Source organism: Theropithecus gelada, chromosome 6 (genome assembly GCF_003255815.1).
Source record: "Theropithecus gelada isolate Dixy chromosome 6, Tgel_1.0, whole genome shotgun sequence".
In the NCBI taxonomy this organism is placed as follows: Eukaryota; Metazoa; Chordata; class Mammalia; order Primates; family Cercopithecidae; genus Theropithecus; species Theropithecus gelada.
Window position 1 is genome coordinate 78,472,910 of NC_037673.1, and position 25,316 is coordinate 78,498,225.

At 35.9% G+C, this 25,316-nt stretch overlaps 2 protein-coding genes and 1 non-coding gene across 4 annotated transcripts in view; 1 reads left to right on the forward strand and 2 right to left on the reverse strand.

Annotated features, from left to right (window-relative positions):
- Positions 1-299: 299 nt before the first annotated feature.
- Positions 300-23,448, reverse strand: TMEM167A (transmembrane protein 167A). The gene is made up of 4 exons (XM_025387189.1): positions 23,273-23,448; positions 10,836-10,945; positions 7,727-7,761; positions 300-1,212 (listed from the first exon to the last, which is right to left on the reverse strand). The coding sequence occupies exons 1-4, from the start codon at positions 23,273-23,275 to the stop codon at positions 1,142-1,144; spliced, it is 219 nt and encodes a 72-aa protein (XP_025242974.1). The 5' UTR covers positions 23,276-23,448; the 3' UTR covers positions 300-1,141.
- On the reverse strand, positions 10,032-10,166 carry LOC112627303. Its single transcript, XR_003120142.1, has one exon. It is a non-coding gene; the product is annotated as a small nucleolar RNA U109 (small nucleolar RNA).
- The window catches only part of XRCC4 (X-ray repair cross complementing 4), a 288,623-nt gene continuing 286,667 nt past the window's right edge, over positions 23,361-25,316 (forward strand). The window contains exon 1 of one of the 2 annotated variants that reach the window (XM_025387187.1): positions 23,361-23,612. The gene's annotated coding sequence lies outside the window, so the exon portion shown is untranslated. The remainder of the gene's footprint in view (positions 23,613-25,316) is intronic. The other variant, XM_025387186.1, reaches the window with a different exon arrangement.

The following is a 25,316-nucleotide window of genomic DNA, read 5'->3' on the forward strand; positions in this document are numbered from 1 at the left end:
TTTAACTGAATTTCAGTTGAACCTTAAGAAATGTTAACCATGACCTTAAAATAACTGCTCTATTGTAAAATTTAGAAGTCACATTCCCAATAATTCTCTTGCCTAGACTAAAAATTGTTGAAGGTCTCCTTTCACCACCCAAATTCAAAGATACTTATGCCACAGTACACAAATCAGTAGATTTGAAAACTATTTATCACCTTCAAAGTAACAAAAAAGATTCCAGCTCAAGTTGACAAAACACAAACCGGATTTAAAGTGCTATATTAAAAAACAAAACAAAAATACAGTTTCTTTAGGGCAATTAAAATGTTTCATTTTTGAAGCCGTGACACTAAAAATAATGAAAAACACATATAAGATAATTATTTTATAACTGTTCTTTTCATTCTAAGAATGTTGTGTTTTTCAGAGAAAGACAGCTTTCTGGTAAAAATTCATGCACAAAACACTTATGTATACTTGACAAGAGGTTTCAGAGCCTACTATGCCATGTCTAGTCTAAATCCACTAATGTTAAATATCAACATTTTTCCAGTACTATTTTTAAGTTACATCTCATTTACCTTGCTCCTTAAGAACTTACAAGCTTGTTTTAAATATTTTAAATACTTGTCATAAACTAGAGTTTGCTAAGAGTAGAGGTACTCTGGTTAATGATCAAAATGGTGTGCCCAAAGGAAAAGCAAGCGCTATTAAACATGACTGCAATCCTTATCAACACAAATTGAGCCATTTTAATAAAAAAGCTAGTCCAAAAAAGGGTCTCGTTCTATAAAGATTAAATCATTTCCAAATCACAGTGAAAGGAACTTGAGTAATTAACCAATTTTGTTTTCTACTATGTGCCTTGGAGATACCTCACTAAAATTTGGTATCTGATACAACAGAATAACATTTGCAGAATGTAATATTGTAGTGACAATACTGAGGTTGATTGTTACAGACTATTAAATGGTTACATCTTAATTATTATACAGAACATTGGTCCAATAACATAAAAATAGAGAACAGCATCTGGAAATTTATCTCATTCAATGTTCAGAGATAAAAGGGTTCACCATCCTTTCCATTATTTTCTGCAGTAAGTCCTTGTTCACAATGAAATCTGATGGCAATTAAATTCTGGCATTTTCCCCAGCTACTGTATGAAGAGGATGCTGAAGGCCATTACTATACAGCATACTGCTACATAAGGACTCTTCCGTTCACCTGTTGAAAAAAAGGAGATATTCATTTTGATTAACTGAGTAGCTAACCTGGCTATGACAAGGTTATACGACGAGAAAGGGATACATAAGAATCAAGATAACATTCTTCCCTAGGAGGCCCCCATATTGGGGGTGGGACAATGACAAAAACTAGATGCAACATAAAAAACAAGCACAATGCAGAATGGGCTAAACTATTAATATGTCAATTTATTTCGAAGAGGATCCTCTTTTCATATATTTAGAAAACCTTGAAAGCATCATTTCTTTGTCACTGTGTAAACTCAGACACTAAAAAATACAATGTAGAATGTAGGACAGAGATCCAAGGGAAACAATCTCAACTCAACTGAGGCCAAAGAAATATTGTTTATTTTCTTTCTATAAAAAGAACAAAATTTCCACCCATAAAAAGAAATTCGAAACACAATATTTGTCCTTACTGGTAGCAATTCGTGACACTTAAAGGCAAAGGGAAGGGGGAGCATTCATGGATGAAAATAAAGAGAGGATGGTCAATAAAATTGCATTTAAAAAATGGACAAATTAAAATGCTTAATTTAAAAAATTAGAAAAACTATTTCTGAGATAGTATGCTTACTCTGGGTTAGAAAAGTAGAACTAAAACCAATCACTTCTATATGAGTCAATTTTTCACATGCATTTAAGGAATGCTTGTATTTGGATGCTTTCCTTTGCACAAAGTAAATCTGAAATTGGCTTGTGAATTGTCTTGCAAATGGAGATCATGTCATTGTGAGTTAACTCAAACTCATCTTATTCTTCCGTTCCTTCAATAACCGCAACGCTATATTCATTCATAAAGCACAAACATTTCTATGCTGCCGTGAGGGCAGTATAAGAAAGGAAGAAGAAACTACTTCTAGAAATAATCCTGGGTATGTACCTAGCATCCTCTAGTAGAGATGGTTTATACTACCCTCACTTGTGCTTTTCCATGATGTTTAAAGTCAACTCTTTAATGAAACTCCTTATTCCACTTAGCAAGTTCAGCAAACTACCTTTAGAAAATGTTCATCCTGACCATCTTTATTAACTAAAATTCTCAAGGTCATTTTCATTTTTATAGCTTCCTCACTGACATGACACTGCCATATAATTGGGTTTATATATTAGTATCTGCTCATTGTTAATTTCCACAGAAAATATTATACACATATATAAAAAATAAGCTTTTGGGGTTTTTCTGGATCTGGAAGTATTTGTTCTATCCATAGACATTTAATGGACTGCCTTTCAGCTAAAGAAAAATCTAGAAAGTGAAAGTGTTTTTACAATACCATCACCTCAACTGAAAATAAAAATCTTTTAAAATTAAAATATATCTTGGGTCACAATTTGTAAACAATGCTAATTCTCTTGGAGGAAAAAGCCCAAGTCACCAAATCAAACAAAAACAACCCCATTTGTACATAAATTTCAGAAAGACTTTGTAAGCAAGCCTGTCACTCTTACTAGGGCTATATATCCTCATTGTCTCATATAGTCTTATTAAATACTTAAAAGAAATTAATACTGTCCTAAGTTTTCCAGAAGTTCCGCTTTTTCTCATCCTTCAACTTAGACTGCTATAATTTACAGATGGATTTCATTTTCCTGTTTTTACTTTTCTTAAAAGAGACTGCCATGTGGTAGAGCTAAACATCTTTAGTTGAACTTGGGTTTTAATGTTACTTTTTGTCTGGTCTCAGGTCTGTATAAGTGAATGTAAAACAGTTACTGTAATGTGATGTGTAACATGATAAGATGATTTGGCTAGGTCTTTCCTATTAAAATTGTATCATTTCTTTGTGGATATATTCTGTGTCAAGATAAGAGAGGAGCATATGCTTGAGAAAGCAGCATATCAACAATATTTTCTAAGTCACTCTGCCAAAATGAAAAGCTAATGCTTTCACAGAATTGGCAAGAATGAACATTTAAAATGAACCATTCAACCTATGGCATTCATACAGTCAAGAGAGGAAAATGGAAATAATAAATAAATAGCCAAAAAAAAAAAAAAAAAGGACACTAGACACTATTTATAATTAGATATAAAAATAGATCATACTACAGGAAATCATTAAGAAAGATACAAACTAGACATCTTAAACTGAGCTATACTCTTTTCAAGTAATAATTGTGAACAAAGGGGCTGTTTGGGTGGGCTATTAAATGGAACTGTATGCACTTCTCTCATTACATAAGATGGATTTAAAATACCTTAATATTTTCTTTATGCATTAGCAACTTAATAATAAAACTGAGATGATAACTATGCCTCTTAACTCCAGACCTGCTCTTCCATTATGTTCTCTCTTTCTACTTTACTTGAGGTATTCTGACCACCGTTTCTTGGCCATATTCTTTTTCAGAGTAACTTGTCTCTGAAGCATGCAGTTTCGTGTGTATATATTTACATTTATCACTAACTATCAGTATTAACCATTGAGGATGCTCTTTTGTCATTCTTTTCTTGGTTCTTTTTGAAGTGCTTAAGATTTCTCCTATTATTTCAGGATTTGCAGTTGTTCATAACTGAGTGCCAGATAAGTCTGCATCACAAATTTCTGTAAATCTAGACTAGCCCTTCTCAACTCCAGTCCTATGGACATTTTGAGCTTGATAATTCTGTTGTGATGGATTCCTTGTGCATCCTAGGACGCTTAGCAACATCCCTCACCTGTATCCACTATATGTCCCAGAGTCCAGTTGTGACTATCAAAGCTGTCTCTCTATTTTGCCAAATGCCCCGGAGTGGTAACTACTTATCTAGGCTATATCTGTGATTTTACCAGTTTAAGGTAATGATACTTATTACAAAAGAAAGACTTACACATGTCACTATAAGAGAGAACAAAATATGACAGAACACTGAGGAAGAATAGCTGAATCTGTTAAAATCATACTTATTTCTCTGGAAGATAAAGTCTGTTTCAATAGTCATTATATCAGTATCACAGCCTTGAAACAGGCACTTTTCTATGAAGTCTTTTACACTTACTCTATCATTTGCCATGACAAGAAACTGGAAAGACCAAAGAACCTTATGATTTCATCATCACAGATTTAGAAAGGACTTCTAGATAATTTAGTATTATGCTTACAATTTCCACCATTAATGGGTCTTGCCTATCATTAAAAGCTTAAGGGAAGAAAACCTGCTCTCAAAATTATTTCAATGGCGAACAACATACGAACCTTAGACGATGCTTTAAAGATTTGAAGACTAGTTATACTATAACCATCTTCAGACAAATTACATCAGTTCTCAGTTTCTCTTTCAAAAAAATCTCTAAGTACAGAATATTTCATTTTATTGTGCTCTGCAGATATTGCCCCTTTCAAAAAAAACTGTCTTATGGCAGCCTTGCATTGCGCAAGTCTATTGAGGCCATTTTTTAAAAGCAGCACGTGCTCAATTTGTGTCTCTGTGTCATATTTTGGTAATTCTCCCAATATTTCACACTTTTTCATTATTATTGTATCTTTTATGGCGATCTGTGATCACTGATCTTTCATGGTACCATTGCAATGGTTGTGGGGCACCATGAACTGTGCTCATACAAGATGGCAACCTTATTTGATACATGATACACCAATAAGAAACTACAGCAAGTTATGCAGAAACTAGCTAAGATAACCAATGAAAGTAGCTAAACTAAACAACAGATGAATTTCAATGTAGACAAAATGACCTTCTACTGAAAAAGATGGCATCTAGGAATTTCACAGCTAGAGAGGAGAAGTCAGTGCCTGGCTTCCACCGCTTCAAAGAGCAGGCTGACTCATGTTAGGGGCTAATGTAGCTGGTGACTTTAAGCTGAAGTCAATGCTCATTCACCTGCTGAAAATTCTACAGCTTTTAAGAATTATGCTAAATCTGCTCTCCCTATGCTCTAGAAATGGAACAACTAAGTCTGGATGACAGCATACCTGTTTACAGCATGGTTTACCTAATACATCAATGGAGGAAGTAACCGCAGATAATGGCGAAAAGAGGAAGAGAACTGTAATTAGAAGGGGAGCCTGAATATGTGATTGAATTACTATAATCTCATGATGAAATCTGAATGAGTAACTTCTTCTTACGAACAAAGAAAATGGTTTCTTGAGATGGAATTTACTCCTGGTGAGGATGTCGTGAACACTGTTGAAATGACAACAAAGGATTTAAAATATTACATAAACTTAGTTGATAAATCAGTGGAGGGTTTGAGAGGATTGAATCCAGTTTTGAAAGAAATTCAACTGTGGATAAAATGCTACCAAATAGCACTGCAGGTTACAGAGAAATCTTTCATGAAAGGAAGAGTCAATCCATGTGGCAAACTTCAATGTTATCGTATTTTAAGAACTGCCAGTCACCCAACCTTCAACCACCACCACCCTGATCAATTAGCAGCCATCAACATTGAGGGAAGACCCTCCACCAGCAGAATGATTGACTCACTAAAGGGTCAGATATAATCACCAGTGATTTTTAGCAACACAGTATTTTTCAATTAAGGTACACACATTGTTCTTAAAGACACACTGCTACTCCACACTTAACAGACCACTAATCTATACAAAACTTTTATATGTACCAGAAACCAAAAAAATTTGTTGACTTGTTTTATTGTGATGGTCTGGGATTAAACATGCAGTATCTCTGAGGTATACCTGTATTACAAATACTTAGTTTGTATTTTTCAATCTCATGAGGTTTGTCTCCTTTATGGACCATCTTCTAAATTTTCCACATCTCTGAGAAGTTGAAAACCAAAATAAAACACAATACTCTAAAGGGCACACAGTTTATCTAATGGAGATGACTCTTCAATTCTCCATTCTATTTAAAGAGATTAGTTGTGAGAATTTAGGCTGTTGTCAGACTGGCTAACAACACTAAATGTCAAACGTAGAAAAAATATTTTTTATTATAAAAGTCTAACAGGCTTTATGAAAGAAAAAAGTAGTTATGCATAAATTCAAAGCTAGAAGAAGAGTACTGAAACGAAAGAATTTTTCGTTGGCCATGCAAATGATTCCAAAGAGGACAGATAAGAAATATCCAATTTCAGTTCAAAGTGGTATATGTACAAATGCTTTGAGTTTTTCTTTTTTTTTGAATTAAGAAGGTTTAAAAAGGGTGTAATTTATTATTCAAGAATACTGATGAACGGCTGGCCACGGTGGCTCATGCCTGTAATCCCAGCACTTTGGGAGGCCGAGGTGGGCGCATCACGAGGTCAGGAGCTCGAGACCAGCCTGGCCAACATAGTGAAATCCCGTCTCTACTAAAAATACAAAAAATTAGCTGGGCATGGTGGTGGGTGCCTGTAATCCCAGCTACTTGGGAGACTGAGGCAGGAGAATTGCTTGAACCTGGGAGGTGGAGCTTGCAGTGAGCCGAGATCACACCACTGCACTCCAGCCTGGGTGACAGTGCGAGACTCCATCCCCCCTCCCCCAAAAAAAGAATACTGATGAATGATGCAATAAAATACATTTTAATTCATTCACTTAATCATTTGAGAGTCTACTTTGTGCTGGGCACAGTGTCAAATGTTGCATATACAGGGCGACTGGACAGGAGTATATTATTAACTATAAAAACATATATGATGTTACTAATCTCTTATCATGGAAAATTGTAAGACAACCACATCTACCTTAACTTTTAATTGCTTCTTGGTCTTTTAGCTAAGATCAAGGGTAGTACTTTAACTCGAGTCAAACATTTTGGCTATGACCACATGGGTTCAACAGACAAAACAGTTAAACATTCTGTTACTTAAAATAGGGCAATACAGTGATTATGTTTAGATAGCTGCTCAGACAGACTTTCATTAGATGGGAATACATCCTAGTTATCAAAATGGTATACAATATACAGAACAGCGTGCTCTATACTTCCATACTATCAACATGTGTGCATAAAACCACATACATTTATTTCCCCCAATACCAGGAATGCATGGTATTTGATATCTAAATTAGAGAGACTTTTCTATCTCTGTGTTAATGAAGTATCCACCAAATCTAGTTTTATTCTTTTTTAATGTTGAGAGAGAGTCTCACTCTGTCACCCAGTTTGGGGTACAGTGGTGTGATCTGGCTCACTGCAATCTCTGCCTCTCCGGTTCAAGAGATCCGTCTGCCTCAGTAGCTGCCTAAGTAGCTGGGATTACAGATGTGTATGCCTGGCTAATTTTTGTATTTTTAGTAGAGACAGGGTTTCATCATGTTGGCCAGACTGGTCTCGAACTCCTGACCCCAGGTAATCCTCCTGCCTTGGCCTCAAAAAGTGCTGGGATTACAGGCGTGAGCCCCCATGCCTGGCCTACACCTTATGCCCAAATAGCATAAGGAAAAGAGCTTGGTACAACTTATAAACTTTTGCAAAAATGCATAAAATTGGGAAGCCTGCTCTTTAAAAATTAACATATGATTTGTGCGATTATAACATAAGTAAATTGGTCAACAATTTACAGCTGAAGAAGTGGAAGGAGATTATAGACACTTACCAATTCTGGCACATTTCCAAAATATACCCAACAATCTGCATAGAATAAAAACAGAAAAAAAGTAGCTATTGATTACTCAGAAAGGTAAATCATTCTCTCGATATCATATAGGGAATTAATTGTATATTAACATATTAACCTTTAACACTTTGCTTTAAATTTGAAATCTGCTTGTTTGATGTTGAGCCACTATCCAAGTATGAAAGTAGGACACAATGGCATATCAACCATCAATGTACAGAAACTGCTATGAACTGGAATATAAATAGTGTCATAGGTCAAATCCAGGGCAAATTAATGAGAGTCGCAAAAATTTGCATAAGGGTTTACTATTCAGTTAACTTAAAGTACTCTACTTTCAAAAGCATAAAATGTACATGGCAATTTAAGCATCGATTTTGATAAAATGTTAAATGAACATTTTTTGGTTGAATGTGACACCAAAAACATTCCTACACTAAACTTTAATTTCGTAGAGAATGCAGCTCTAAAGTTAAATAATCCATAATAATGAATTCCAATGATGTTATTTAATTATGTGTCATTTACTAAGAAGGAATTAAAAATGTGCCTATATTTTCAATATAAGTAGAAAATCTCCTAGTTTAGAGGACACTCTATGTGAATTCACTAAATATGGCATTTAAAGCACATATTCTAGAAACAAGTATTAGAATGGAGACATATATTTCAACTGTATGAATGAATACATTATGAATTACATATTATATGGAATTATCACTTATTTGGCATGTATAACAAATCATTTTTGGAAAAAAGACCAAATGAGTCATCAATGAATAGAGATATCTTAAAAAGTAACACCGAGGACATTACTTTATTGGTCTGACAAAGTAAAAGAATTATAAATAGTGTCACATATGGTTGCAAATCAAGATAAATTAATATTATGTTATATAAACTAGAATTATTATCTCAAGAAAATCATAATACTTAAATTCCAGAAAAATTTATAGCATATTCTTTTTTTTTGCCGAAAGAGATGGCTGGCTAGTGAATCATTACATCTGAATAGGTAAGACTGACAGAAAACTCTGGTCAGTTAAGTTCTACGTATGTTCCTCTTCTGAAGTATAAATTCCTGACCTCAAAGTAAAAGGTCTCTTAGCCTATCAACCATCAATGTATAGAAACTGCTATGAACTGGAATATACACAGTTTAGATTAAATGGAATTAGGCAAAAACATGAGTTTATTTCAAAGTATGAATATTCTGACAGGCTAAACAATTTTACTATAGAAATAAAATGACAAAAGCCATATATATCCCTGAAAATAAGCTAAAATAAAGGCCAAATTATGCTTAAATTCTATACTACTTACTGGTTGCATAACTGTGAGCAAGGTATAGTACCCACCCTCAAAGGGTTGTTATGAGGATGAAATGAGTGATTATACAGAAAGTCCTCAGAATGGTGACTTACATGTACTGTGTTCATACATAGGCTAAAGGTACATATGATGATAACTCTAGGTATCACTTAAAATTGGCTAACATTTCTTCATCAAACAATGGAATAGGTCAGGCATTTGCAAAGCCATGGCTCCTTCATTCTAGAACCCACCAAAAACCACAAGATCAAAAACTCAAGGTCTTTTTGGGTCTAACATTCTAGAAGTAACAAAATATCATTAAGAAACTGGTACAACAGGATTAATATATTAACAACTTTTATAAATGAATAAAGAATACTAACTTGGTAACTAAGAGACTTATCAGCACCACTTTAATTTTTTCCACATATTTCTCTACATAGATATATTTCTGTAATACCCCAATTTTACTTTTACTTACACACACACACACACGAACCCTGTTAGTTGATTAAAAAAATGTAATTATGTTGCTTAGTTATTATGGCTAAATACCAATAAGTATATCTGCTGATAATGCTACCAGGTCTATGAAACCAGGATAAAGACCATGTAGTAATCTTCTCTTCTGCTGCTTAGTTCTGTAATTTGAAGTAGCAAAAACTGAAGTTATTTTAAACAGTGAAGTCATCAAGAACTTGCTTTATTCAATCTGTCTAGATACCTCCACCTAACCATGGTATATATTCTCACTATAATAAAAGATTATGAGTCTCATAAAAACACGTAATTTTAACAGAAAGAGACTAGGCCTATAAAAATTTCTATACAAAATAATTCTTAGCTATAAATCAAAATAAAATGGTGCTTAACATGTATATAAGTAGAAATAAAGGTTTTTAAACAAAAAGCTTTCAAACAGTTGACTGTATTAGTACATATTTTAAAATGTAAAAATAGGCAGGCTGTTTTATGTAGGAGAACTATACTACCACTCAACCTTTACTAGAAAGTTGGCAGCCCTGAGAACTCCTTTGTTAATGTAGCATGTTATGAATATATTCCTGCTCCCAAAGGAATGAGGAGCAGACATTTCCACATGCAACCTATTTCCTTTTGAAGAAGAATTTTCGTAATAGCATAGGGAAAGTATTCTACTACTATGTAATTATTCTTTAATGAGATAAACACTTAAATATCTTAGATGGACATTATGCATTATATTAGAATTCCATTAACTCATCAATAGGAATAAGTGGTTACTAGAGTCTACCATACGCTTTAATTCTAAGTTTACAGTTGGCAGGTACAGAAGGGAAAGATGAAATGAAACCTTCTACTTGAATAGAAGGACTTCATGTACAGCTAAGCAACAAATAATATAATTTCAACAAATTGGTGAATATTGAAGAATAAATGCAATAGGACTTTACTGAAAAAGGTGGAATGAAGAGAAGACAATGTCTACAAAGAAAATGGAGTATTATCATAAAAACTGATGGACAACTAACAAGTATTTTCACCTTCAGTAGGTTAAATCCCTCATGCTGTTTTTTACTCTAACACATATTAGGTCACTTCTGAAATTTATCTTTTAGTTTAGTAAGATATTGTGAATATAAAGTTTTTGAATTTTTAACAGGAAGAAAATGAAAAAAGTTATTACAAAACCAAATTACATGTAGGAATTCAATTATGTAATAATTTATATGTTAACTTACATTCAACATCTGTAAGAACTAATTTAGGTGATTAGACATCATTAGTAACATACCCAGTTTTATTTCTGTCCAGGAGGCTGGGTGCCAAGGATCGAATATAAGCACAAGTACATATAAGCAGCAAGATTACAGTCAATAGACTCTGAAAGTTGAAAATGGCAGACTAGAAAGAAAAAAAAAAAAGAAAAATTAATATAATAAGAAAAACCGCATAAGTAAAAAATATTTGACAATTCCACATTTAGAGTCATGCTTTTATTTCTTCAAGAAGGCAAGCAGAACGACAAGTCTTGCAACATTTAAAACCAGAATCTTGAGGTATTCTACAGTCTTCAAGCTCTGCCAATAGCTAGTTTTATGGCCTTAGTGGAATTACCTTTTCTAAGTCTTTGGCTGGGTGGAGAATGGGAAGACAGACTCAAATGCTAACTAAAGTTTCTTTTAATTCTGAATTTTTTTTAGGATAAACATCCTTTAAATTTAAGCTATAATTTTCCATGAGTTGACAAATACTAGGCTAATAGATTTTGGAGAAAGAAAGCAAGTACCTGCACTTTCACTGTTGGATTTTTAAGTTATTCATTACAGGTTGAACATCCCTAATCCAAAATCCAAAATGTTCCAAAATCAGAATTTTTTGAGTGCCAAAATGATGGTAAAGAAAAAATGTTCATTGGAGCATTTTGGATTTTTGATTAGAGATGCTCAATAAGTAAGTATAATGCAATTATTCCAAAATCCCCCAAAAATCTGAAATCCAAAACACTCTGCCTCCAAGCATTTTGGATAAAGATACTTAGCTGGTATTTAATAGTTCGAGTCCTATTCAAAAAGTTAAAATTTAACACAGGAATCACAAGAAACCATAAGTTTCGTAAGTTTCCACAGTCAAACAAAATCATAGGTTTCCAGTTAAAGTAAATGGAGGTGGACTTATTCTATTCAAAATTCAGCTCTAGCATCACCTTTTTAAGGAAGTTTCCTTGAATCCATCTGCCTCCCTTCTCTTATTTTATGTAGAACTCCCTTTTCTATTCTCATAGTAAACTGTTACCTTTATAATAATATTCATCTCTGAAGGGTGGACATTGTGTTATCAGGTTATCAGACTATGAATCTCCAGCACCAATCATATGCCTGTCTCACAGTAGAAGCCCAATAAGAGACAGTTGAACAAATAAAATGAAATTAAGAAAGTGCAAGAATATTACTGTATATGTAACAAAGAATAACATTTTCATCATATACAGGTAGATAAAATATGTCAATCTCATACAACAGTCAGCAATATGCTTGTTTAGTAAACTTACAGGCACTTTCTAAAAAACAAACAAAAAATCAGGAATGAAACAAAGAATAAGACTTATGAAAAAACTTAGTTACATAAAATTGGTACTTGCGGCTGAGTGCTTATTTGAAAAGTCCTAAAGAATTTAGTGAGAAACAATTATAGATCTTAAGGAAATTGAGTAAGGTAGCTGGGTACATAATTAAAATATATACATCAATAGCCTTCATAATCATATTATCATTCAGGAGAAAGACAATGGAAAAATGATAGCATACAGAACGAACAACTAAAATACCTAGGAATAAGCTTAACAAGAAACGTGCAACATCGGCATCAAAGAAAAAAACGGACAAAATCTTAAAACATACGGAAGAACATAAAAGTAGAAGAGACTGTTGCTGTGGTTTAGAAATGGTTTTCTTGTCCCTACCAAAGCTCCGGTTGAAATTTGATCCCCATTAAGGTAGTGTTGGGAGGTGGGGCCTAGTGGGAGGTGTTTGGGTTTAGGGGGTAGATCTCCCATGAATGTCGGGGTGCTCTTCTGCAGTTAGTGAGATCTCATAAGATGGATTAGTTTTCCAGGAAATGAATTCTTTCGGGAGACAGTAGGTTGTTATAAAGCCATGAGCTCCTCCCTCCTTTTCACCACGTCTGTTTCCCCTTTGACCTTCTCAGCCACGTTGTGATGCATAAAAGCCCTCCCCAGAAGGAGGGCCAAGCCCTACTACTCTCAGCCTGCACAACTGAGAGCTAAGTGACCCTTTTTTCTTAACCAATTACCCAATTTCTTTTTTTTTAATAGCAACATAACATGGATTAAGAAACCTGGTATGCCAGGTTTTTACACTGGAAGGTAACATTGTAAAGACAACCTATCAATTTAAAGTGAACTCAACACCAACAAGTTATTTTTTAAACAGACAACTAATTCTGAAGTTCATATGGAAAAAATAAAGCAAGAATAGCCATGAGAATCTTAAAAACAAACAGACAACTAGAAACTGTTCCAATGTCATTTTAATCTTTTATATATGTTTATGATAAATATGAAACTACTGAAAAAATTTTAAAACCTGTATACATTATTTACCAATATTCTCAAGGACAAAAAGTGCTTATGCACAATGCTAAGCAGTAGGCAAAAGGGGATCAAAGATTTCAGACAGTACATCTTAAGGTATGTAAACCTTTATGCAAAGCAAGTGGGAAAATGCTGTGATTATCTCTGGATAGTTTTTTGGTGGGGGTCGGGGGACAGACTCTTGCTCTGCTGCCCAGGCTGAAGTGCAGTGGCGGGATCTTGGCTCACTGCAACCTCCACCTCGTGTGTTCAAGTAAGTCTCCTGCCTCAGTCTCCCCAGTAGCTAGGATTACAGTCATGTGCCACTATGCCTGGCTAAATTTTGCGTTTTTTTTTTTTTTTTTTTTTTTTTTAAGTAGAGACAGGGTTTCGCTGTGTTGGCCAGGCTGGTCTCCTGATTTCAAGCAATCTGCTCAACTCGGCCTCCTAAAGTACTGGGATTACAGGCATGAGCCACTGTGCCCAGCCATCTCTGGATAGTTTTTAACCTAATCCTCAACTTTTCTGGATTTCTCAAATTGTCTAAGTGATACTTTTATGGTCTGAAAAAGAAAAAAAGGATTTGTAATTACCAGTTTAATACCTGTTGTTCTATGCGCAATTTTTTCATGGATATAACAAAGATAAAATTTAATGTATCTTGGGTTTTAATTAAATTGGGTTTTAATCTTAAACCTGTGAAAGTCAGTGATATACATTTTATAACATAAATCAGTGAACTAGCTCATGATCAACTGTAGATAACAAGCACGGTATCTCACAATGCTTATCTTTCAAAGGTCATATTTTGAATATGTATGTGAATATATTAATAAATAATATTGGATAATGACCTCATAGAAAATAAAGCAGATTTCCTCCCAGTCATCGTAACTACATGTGTATTTAGTATCTACTTTGTCTGAGAAATGAGCCACTGGGGATTTAAAAAAAGGCACATGGTATGATTCCTTCCCTGCAGTTTATGGCTAACAATAGCAATTACTGATATTCACTGAGTACTTGTTTTGTGTTATCCTCATGTATCTGGGGTAAATGTTATTGCCTGTATTTTATACATGAGACTGAGGCACACAGCAGTTATAATCAAGTTAAAATAGAACATGTACTTTAAAAAGTACATAGCAACTCATTGTTGAATGTGGAAGTGAGCTATGCAGACAAAGAATGCCATTTTCATAAGAAAAAGTCAAGAAAGACTTCATGAAGAAAGCAGGAATGGAGTCAAACCTTGAAAGGGCACCATTCAGATGGGCAAATAGCAAGCTCCAGAAGAGAAAAAAATGTGGGAAAAAAAAAACCCTAAAGAGAAAGTCATTACCATGTTCAGGGAATAATGAGAATCTTACTGTATTTTAAGCAAAAGATTCCTATAGTAAAATGGTTGGAAAATAAATCTGCAAAGTAGGTTTATCATCTTCCTAATACAGTATCTAAATTCATGACTTTGTAATGTATTCTCTTTTCTTCTCCAAATGTGTTTTTAAAGAAACATGCTTATGACATAATGTCCAGGATTGTTTCTAAATAATCCAGTGCATGTGTGGTGGGAGAGGGGTAGGGCTGATGATAAAATGCTGAGAATATGAGGTTCATTATAGGCTTCTACCTCTTTATGTTTGAATGTTTTAATAGAAGATAAAAAGGCACTTAAAAACATGCCTATTATGAAAGTAGAGTGTGTATATACGTTTGTATGTGAAACCATTTACAAAAGAAAACCATTTACAAGTATGAAATATATGATATATACAACTTTGTTCTGGGGGTTTAAAGACTCTAAAGTTTAAAACAAATAATCTTAGGTGGTAAGTCTTTTAGATGTACTTAGACTCTGGTCAAAAGTGTGTTTCTAACTTATGGACATTAGCCTGCCACCTATAGCATTCCCCTTAATGCTTAGCATCTGTTGTCTGGTGATATAAAATTTTAGTCTCGGGGTTAAAGGAAACAGATGTTCCTCTTCAGCGAAAAAATAATTGTAATTTTCAACAGAAAAATGCTATTAAAAGGGAAAAGAGGAATCTAAGAAAAAGGTAAGCATATTTAATCACAAAATAGAGGAAAAGATGATAAAAAGGTGGTTAAGTCAAATTCATTTAACTTGTTTAATTTTTTTCAGGGCCTTTAAGTCATGAAACCTTTTTCAAGGTACTCTATTGAGTTCTGCACATGCTATCTGTTCTTGCCTGCTTGGTGAATTGACTCATCCGTCCAACCTCAACTCAAGATGCACCTCCTTTGATATCTTCCCTGTTCCCACTCTCCATACCAAGCAGAGTCAGGATTTTTATATGTGTATAATACATACACATAACAAGGTGTGTGTTACAGAACACATACTGTACTGATTGTCTTCTCTATTCTATTGAGGTTTTTATCAATCCCCTGTGACTATTAAAATATAGTACACAGAGAAGTCACTGAAAAATGTCAAATGAACAGGAACTTGAATACAATTGGCAATAATGAACATTTTAACAAATCCAAGAACATACTTGGATTCCAAAGAAAAAATGCACATTCAAAAACCAGTGTAGATCAGATTGCTGAATTTTGTTAACTCTTCAAGAGAAACCTCCATGTACGGCTTTGCATTTATGTTTACTTCTCAATAATATCTTGGAAAATCAAGTAGAAAGATGCAAATTTCCTTATATTTATGTTAAGGACCTAGGCTGTAGGGTAAAATAAACACCTGAGGTATTTCCATTCAGTATCCACATCTTATATCACCTCCTGGAATTCAGATTTTCTATTCTATCAAGCAGCAAGCTTTGAAGGTGCTTGCACACTGGAGAGTGTGTGTTTTTCTGACTTCTTTTAATTCTTAAGAGATATACAATTTCAAAAGATCTGTAAGACTGAGTAGGCAGGTTAGCTTGACCATTACTGAGAGCTATGTCATTCTTCTAAAACATGGTAATGCAAGCCCCGAAATGATTTGTCATCAAGGGCTCTTTTATTAACCCTTTGCATTGTAGACTTATCTGACAACTCATAGTCAATGAGATCTTTTGATATGCTTGAAACAACTAGTGTTACTGCAATGAGTTAATTTACCCAAACTGGAAGGAAATAAACTTGATGAGTCAGTTACTTTGATCATTTTGAAGTAAATCACATTTGGTTAGGTGTTTTGAAATAATAAAAATAATTCACAGACTTTATTTGGCCACCACTACAGGAGATGCAATAATTAATCAATGAATAGATGGAGGTTGGTCAATGCAAAGCTAAGGAAGGGTTCTAGACATGAAATTACTTACAATGTTGACCTCTAAAAAATGTTCTATTCTCAAGTCTATTTGAAAAATTAGAAATAAGTTTTCAGATTTTTAAAATCATGTTATTTATTAAGATATAATTTCTCATTTTCAGAGTCATTTCTGAACACTAAAACTATATTCATTAAGTCTGATTATAAGTAAGAATTCAATATAGGAGATTTTTTAAAAAGATGAGTAAAATACTTCTAAGAGCTCAAGGTATTTATTAACAGAACTTTCAAATAAGAAATCTTAAGAAGAAACCACTGAAAACATTAGGAATGGAAGATGGAAAAAAAGGAATTATCCAGCTACTCGGGAGGCTGCGGCAGGAGAATGCCGTAAACCCGGGAGGCGGAGCTTGCAGTGAGCTGAGATCCGGCCACTGCACTCCAGCCTGGGCGACAGAGTAAGACTCCGTCTCAAAAAAAAAAAAAAAAAAAAAAAAGGAATTATCTAAGCAATATAAAAGTGCAAAAAGAAACAATGAGAAAAGCAAAAGAAATACACACATCAATATGATAAACAACAAGCTGTGCCTAGAGAGTGCTCAATGACTGGTTACTAAGCATACTTAATCTGCAGAAAGGAGAGCCTAAATCTACAGTATTTTCATTAGTTTTGGATCACTTGGACACTATGTAGCTTATTTATTTTTAGGATTACCAAACAAATTGTTTAACAAATTTGTTGATTAAGCGCCTTGTTTATGCATAACACTGTGTTGGAGCTTCAAATGTTGACTGCCTCTTATATGGTAAATAAATTTTTATTGACATACTAATTCCTCCAGTTTTAAAACAAAAATTAAATATGAAAGACAACATTTTAAAACTCCAAATAGTAACAGTTTTACTTGTATTAGTATTTACTTCTTTTACATGAAACTAGTTTATCCCTTTTTGGGGGTGGAAGGGAACACAGAAATGACACTCCTGACCTGATTGTGATAAAAATTATTCAGCATTAGAAAAGTGGGTCAGCATTTATCATTTAGAAAATCTAGGTCAGGTCAGCATTTTCCAACTAGTCTCTTAAAACGGAAAACATGAAAATGCAAGGATTAGTGTGCATATGAATGCACACACACGCATATATCTAAATTGCCCAAAGTAAGTAACCAGTATTGGTTGAAAAGATTTCCACTAATACATAAAAATTATCTACATTCTCTTTTGGCGTTATTAGCATATACATTTAAACTTCGTTGCTTATCACGTGGTAGGGTGATATTGTACCAAATAGACAAGTAACCTTAGTTTAATTTGAGAGCAAGAAATCAGGCTTGATTAATATTTAGATACGAACTCATCACCCATCGCTTCTCAGCAACAGTGGCCACTAAACATTTGGGTTAATGAAGTAATCCAAGTATATAAATTTGACCTTAGATGAATCAACATCTCATATCTCTACCTGTCAGTTTCACTTCATTTGTAAAATGAGGGGGCTGGATTAAATAACCATTTGTTACAACCAGTCCTATTTTTAAAATGTACAGAGACTTTTTTTCTACTTAATAATTTCCATTTAACAACTTTCATGGATATGATGAGTAAAACTACAGTTCAGAGTAGAAGCACCTGAACTGTTTTCCACTGGCAACACTGATTTTGTAGCTATTTTCATCTCATTATCATGGTATCTACAATTAATTTGCTATGTTTGTGCTGCTTCGTTTTGGAGCTATTTTATATACACCTCAGATCTAAATATAAGGCAAAAGGGTGTCAAGAGTTATTAAGAGAAGGCATACACAAAACAATGATAAATGGTAGAGTGAAAAAAATTAGAATAAATGCTTCATATATGTCTTTGATAAAAAGATTGGACAAGAGAAAGTATTCTGAAGGACAAAGAGCAAAGCCTGTTGTAAAGTACTTTGACCTTGCAACCAAGAAAAAACAAAGACTGATAAAATGTCCTATTATATGGTATGAAATCTAATTGCTTATTAGAACCACTTGGAGCTTAAAAAGCCATCATTGCCCAGAAATTTGGATTTAACTGGTCTGGGTATCTATAGTTTCTTGAAACTCCCTGGAAGTTTTGAGACGGAGTCTCGGTCTCTCACCCAGATGGAGTGTGGTGGCGTGATCTTGGCTCATTGCAACCGCTACCTCTTGGGTTCAAGCAATTATCCTGCCTCAGCCCCCTGAGTAGCTGGGATTACAGGTGCACGCCACCACGCCTGGCTAATTTTTTTGTATTTTTAGTAGAGATGGGGTTTCACCATGTTGGTCAGCCTAGTCTTGAATGCCTTCCTCAGCCATCTGGAAGCTTTTATTTGCAATTGGTATTCAAAAACTTTGCTAGAGAAGACCAGCACCCACATCAGATTCCTATTAGCCTAATGCAGTGGTTATCAAAAGTGTAGTTCATGGAACCCTTTCATGGGTTCGTAAGATCAGAACTGTTTTTATAATACTAAGATACTTGCCTTTCAACTGTGATGCCATTTTCATGGATGACGCAAAAGCAATACTAGCAACAGAATTATTATCTAAACTGCTACCTCCTCACCCACCCATGACATAAAAATGTTGCTTTTCTTAATATTTTTGTGCAATTAATGATACTGTTGCATAGAAAGGGCACAGCATTTTGTGACGAATCGGTTCAGTTTAAATCTTAGCTCTGCTATTTATAAGCAGTGTGATCTTGGGCAAAGACACTTAGCTCTCTGCATCTGTTTCTTCATATGAAAAATATGGCCAATAATACGTCTTTAATAAAACCTTGTATAAAAAACACCTGTCAGAGTAGATGCTTAACCAACACAGTAAGTCCTCACTTAACGTCATCCACAGGTCCTTGGAAAATGCAACTTTAAGCCAAAAGATGTGTAACAAAACCAATTTTACCATAGGCAAATTGATACAAACACGAGTTAAGTTCCGATGGCATATTTCTGGTCACAAAAGCATCACCAAACTTCCAAATAAATATCAAAACCCTTCTAATATTAAACACTGAAATAAATATGAGTTATACATTCACTTAAGAAAGATTAATAAAAACAAGTAAGATAGCTGGCTTATTTCAGTACAGTGTTAAAGGTGCCGGGAGCCATCTGAGTAGCTTTGAGTATAGGACATCATTCCAGTGCAGAGCACTCAAACTAGGAGAGTGTAGACACCTCAACAAACCTAATCTATACATCTCTGGGATGTGGGAAGGAACTGGAGTACCCAGAGAAAATCCATGCAGACATGGGAAGAACAGACATGAAGACAACATGCAAACTCCACACAGTGGCCTCAATTGGGAATGGAGTTTCTTCCTCATAAACGTTATTGAGGATCTGCTGTATTTCTTTCCCATCCAATAAATCATCCAAGCTGGAGCTGTGCTTCAACACCCTTCACTAAGTACCTTCAAAATGATTTTCCTAGTTTTCCTTTCCTTTCAACCCAACGGCTCATCAGAGTTGAGACATTCAATCATCGTATACCTGAACTACAGCACTTGTTTTCAAGCTGGTCTCCCAGATTCTAATCTTCCTCCATTTAAATATACTCTCTCCATATTGTTACCAGTTGGTTTTCTAAAATGCACACCAATTTTATTTCTCTGCTCCAAAGCCTTTATAAAGTAAGCAATAAAACATCATCAAAATATAAAGTCTTCGGCATGGCACAAAGCTCTTCAAAATCTGGCCATTTCTAGCCTCATTTATACTTAACTTTTTTTTTTTTTTTTTTAAAATTCCTGCCACATTGAGGCTCCATGCAACTGTTGAACTTCATGCCTTTTGTTCCCATAACTGCCGTTTCCTTTATCTATGGGATAGAGATCGCTGTCCCACCTCTAGCTAATGACCCTAATACTCTTTAACATACAGGAGAGAATTATTTTCTTTCTTGGGGACATCTCTCAAGCAGTTCCCAGCCAGTACTACTCCTTCCACTGTGTTTAATGATTTTCTACATATCTTCCACTACAAGAAGAGAGAAAATACTTCACATCTATTCTCTGGAGACTCAGTTTAATTATGAAATGTGGGCAATCATTCCTACTTTGCAGAGTTTGTGAAAATCACTTAGCACACTAAGAAAAAGACATGAAAATAAACTCTCTTACAGTTAACCAAGTAAAGGATGGGAACTGGGCATGATTCTAACTCTGTTTGGCTCATTCTAAACCCATGCTCTTTCCACTACACGTGTTGTCATGCTACATCATAACAGACAACAGATGGAATTCACTTATTTAATCATCTCCCCCCACTGGACTGTGAAATCCCTGAAGACACCGAGCATGTCTGTATCCCCAGACTTTTTTTTTTGAGATGGAGTTTCGCTCTTGTTGCCCAGGCTGGAGTGCAATGGCGCAATCTCGACTCACCGCAACCTCCGCCTTCTGGGTTCAAGCGATTCTCCTGCCTCAGCCTCCCAAGTAGCTGGGATTACAGGCATGCGCTACCACGCCTGGCTAATTTTTTATTTTCAGTAGAGATGGGGTTTCTCCACATTGGTCAGGCTGGTCTCCAACTCCCGACCTCAGGTGATCCACTCACCTCGGTCTCCCAAAGTGCTGGGATTACAGGTCCAGACTCTTAATGGCACTAACTCTAGCTGGCACTATGACTGTAGAGATTAAAATACCTAGTCTTTAAGAATTCTGCCTACAGAGGGAGAAATGTAGGCAACACCTTATTGCTGTTTTCTGTGAAAAGGGTTATGCTAGAGGGATACTGGAAGTATATATGAATATCCCTATAGGTATCTAAAGAGAGTAGAAGAAAATAGAAAGGGTTAAGGGAGGCTTTTTGGAAAGAGATGAGACATGAGAGAAATGTTGAAGGATGTTAGGCATTGGGGGAAACAAGGCATTCTGAAATTTTTTTAAAGTATTAATTCACAAGTGCTACAATTACTGTTCATCCTGACAGATGTAAATTATTACTGCTGATAAACATTTTGTCCTTGAAATGCTTTTTAAAAAGATTCTTGGCCGTGGCGGTGGCTCATGCCTGTAATCCGATGGCATATTTCTGGTCACAAAAGCATCACTAAACTTCCAAATAAATACCAACACCTGGGAGGCTGAGGCTGGCGGATCACGAGGTCAAGAGATCGAGACCATCTTGGCCAACATGGTGAAATCTCGTCTCTACTAAAAATACAAAATTAGCCGGGCGTGGTTGTGCGCGCCTGTAGTCCCAGCTACTCAGGAAGCTGAGGCAGGAGAATCGCTTGAACCCCGGAGGCAGAGGTTGCAGTGAGCCGAAATTACGCCACTGCCCACTCCAGCCTGGGCGACAGAGCAAGACTCCATCTCAAAAAAAAAAAAAAAAAAAAAAGATTCATTAAAATACAGTAATTCAGGTTTATTAGGTTATTAGCATTGGGTTACCTCACAAATAAACTAAGTTTAGGTGCAAACTCAAAGATACTGAGACACTAATCCATTTCTCAAACCGCTAAGTTAGCCTCCTTGAAACCTCACTTCGTAGCTCTGCCAACAATGTACTTTTGACATCTCACAGCAATAAAAAACCACCTGCCAGTTGTTTCTGTTTTCCACCTATGTCTGATTTATATATTTATACTTATAAGGAACAAATTACTAAGACTTATTTCATCCTCAGTTATGTTGTGTTTCTATCGATAACAACATGAAGATTTCGGGCATCTGGACATTAAAATAAGTTTGAGTCCTGGCTTTACAATCTACTAGGTGTGATCCAAGGCAAGTCAATCTCCTCATGTTTCACTTCTTTCACTTGTAAACATCTACTTAGAAGTTGTGGGGAACTTGGTATTTCCATGCTTATAAACTGATTTTTTGAAAAGAGCCTGGTACATAGGACTTGATAATGAATGAAAGTATATGCTACTTTTGGAAAAACAAGCATGACAAGATAGTTTATATACTGATGATCTTCAGCACAGTATATGCATCTTGTTTTTAGCTAGTCTGATAGTGAGATAATAAAAAGAGTTATCTTTGACTTGCACTACGAGTAAAATAATTCAACTTCAGTTTTTAGAAAGATGTAAAAGAATTAAGAGTGACAGTCTTGCTAGTCTCAACTGCCATCTTCCCATCAGGTGGTAAATTCGTCCAGAGAAGAAACTGAATTATTGCTATATGGGATTCTGTAGCAACTTCCGTGAACGTGGGCTCATAATTTTTCACCATGAGACTCAAGCTTTTTGGAGTCATAGTTGTTTTTGGGTCTATTCGCAGGCATGCATCCTTTGCCCAGAAATATACACAACATTTGGCAAATGGACTTGGAGGTGAAAGAGGAGGAAGGCCTGAGGCCAGACACCACTCCAATAAGTATATTAAGCCCCTAGAAAAGCAATCCACCTTTGCAGAGAACTCTTAACTATTAAAACCTATAGCTTGTAAAGTAGCATTTTCAAAGTTGAGAGAATAATGTGGAAGGGTCCTGAGAGGCTATTGACTAAACAGCTGAAAACGAAGGTATGGAGTTTGGTGCCAAAGGAACCTCCCCACAAAATCAAACAATAACACCAGAGTAAAACCCCTAGGGTGAGATAAGGAGATGCAAGAAAACAAGCGGAAACTCGAGAAGCTCTAACGCTTCAAAGCTTCAATGACCCCAGATAATCTACGTAGCCAACGTGTTAAAACACACCAACGCATTTTTTTTTTCCTAAACAAAGTAGGAAAGCGGACTTTGCATGAGGGGCGGGCTCCGCGACCCAGGAGTCTTTCTTGGACAGTCCGTCCTGATTCTCTCTGGTTGACCGTGGAGGGACCACATGGCTCCAAGGCCCACACACCCCGGGCTGCCGCACAACCTCCAGCCCTAGTCTAGACCCACAATCCCTTCTCGAAGATGAACCGCGACCCGGCAGCCCCAATTCTTACCATAGCGAGGCCGGCGATACCGCAGCCACATCACCCTTCCGGGCCCCAGGCGGAAGAGGCTGCACGCCCCGTCTGCCCTTTTCGCCCTCTCCAGCCGTCCGGTTGGGCTTGTCACGGCACCGCCTACTGAGCCGGGCGATTAAGACGCTAGGATAGGCTCCTCTCCACCGGAAAAGGCGGGATATAGACCACGCCCCGCAGACCGGCGGAAGTAGCTGATGCTCTCATTGGTTGCAAGAACTTGATCTGTGAAAGCGGGCGTTTCGGAGGAGACCGGAAGTACAGTCACGGAGAGGTAGGGTCCGGAAGTGGGGCTGCCTCTTTAAATAACAAAAATATGATTTTCTGTTTTTATCTTTTGCTTTCTTTTTAAAAAAGTTCCCAGCTATTTACCCCTAGAACTCTACAGTGTGAGAATCCCCCTCAATTTGTGAGCTCCCGCGCCTTCCTCTTGTGGGCTTTTGGGGATGCTAGGGTTCCCGGCATCATCCTCAGGGTGCGAACCTACCTGTTCACCTTCTTTTCAGTTTCTCCATTTGCATCTGGGGGATTCTTGGGAATGCGAAGCACTTTTGAAATGCTCTGTGTTGGTTGTGGGATTGGGAGGACAGTTGAATCCAGAGGGTAGTGAGCATTTCCCCAACACCGGCCTGTCCTTTCAATCCCCAGATATTGGTCAACTGTGGGTTCCATCCAGGCATCGTGACTGAAACGTACTAGGCAATTTGGGGTCAGGAAAGAACTTTCTGTGGTAACCAGTGGGAAGGAACTGCCCTTTACAGACTGCAGCAATTGATAGGTACTCTAGAGAGATCAACTGGCAAGACAAATGACAAGCCAACTTTTAATCAGTAGTAGAATTTAGCTTTTTCTGATGTTAATTATCCCATTAGGTGAGATTCTGTTACACACACACACACGCACGCACGTTTTTCTTTCTGCATTTTATCGATGGAGAAACAGGAGCTTTGACGTGTTTGAATTTGCGTAGTTCTTGGAATTCTGATAAAGTATTAGAAAGGAGAATTTTTCACTCTTTGCCCCCTTAAGGCAACCTTTTGGCTCTAAATGTGTGGTGTATTTTTTCTCAGGCAGCAGAGGGTTCTTTTCAGAATGTTTTCAATTTTTTATTTATTGACTTAGAAGGTGGATAGAGAGAAGGTAACTCACGTGAGATGTTGGTTTATGAGCTGTATTCGGCCTATGAGACCGTTTTGTATTTAGAGCAACACAAATGATTAGAAGATTTGGGATTCTGCTGTTCGTGTTTACATCGTTCACTAGGGCACACAAAGGTTTTGTTTTAAACTCTAACTAACTTGATATTTGAGTCTGTTATATTGAATTGTCAAGAGTTGGTCAGTTACACAAATTAGCAAGCATTTACTGGGTGCCTGCTTTATTCATAGATCTTGAGATTGCAGCATAGGAACAAAGATGGTCTGTTCTTTTAAAGAATTTAATAACGTTGTGGGAGAGGGGAAAAAGAAAGGTATAAAAAAAATACAGTACTCTCCACCTGAGGAAGAAAAAAGTCTTTTAATGTTCTGTCTTGTAATTCCTTTATATTATACCTTTTAGGTCTTGCCATTCAAATTAAACAAACTTGGTTTAGCTATGGAAATTATGTTGTGCAACTTATCGAGCTTGGCTTTTAGGGTAGTAAATGTGTCTGTAGACGTAACTGCCCTTGCTTTCATGTGAAGATTGTCTTGATCTTTGTTACACTTAAGAGTAATACTTCTGTATGAAGCTCTGCTTCAGGCTACCTGTGAAGAGCATCAGAAAGCTTAACTTGTTAGAGATCACAATTGATTTGCTATGTCTATATATTTTAATTAACTTTAGGCCATGGCTTCTTATGTACCTGAGCTTCAAAATAGTAAAGAACGACATTGCCAGTTTTTAAGTTATCCATGGAGAGAAACACATGTGCCAATAAATGAGGCTGAACAAATATGTATAATGTTAATTGCATTTATGTAAAACATCAAAGTTAATCTGACGTGAGTTTTTTTGGGAGGTGGTAGTTTAGCTGCATTGT

Bases quoted from the DNA above. Each gene is read 5' to 3' on its own strand.
- TMEM167A (XM_025387189.1), bottom strand. The intron at 7,762-10,835 runs GTATGTTACTAA...TATTCTATGCAG, and splicing joins CTGGACAGAAATAAAACTGG to ATTGTTGGGTATATTTTGGA. The intron at 1,213-7,726 runs GTAAGTGTCTAT...TTTTTTCAACAG, and splicing joins TTGGAAATGTGCCAGAATTG to GTGAACGGAAGAGTCCTTAT.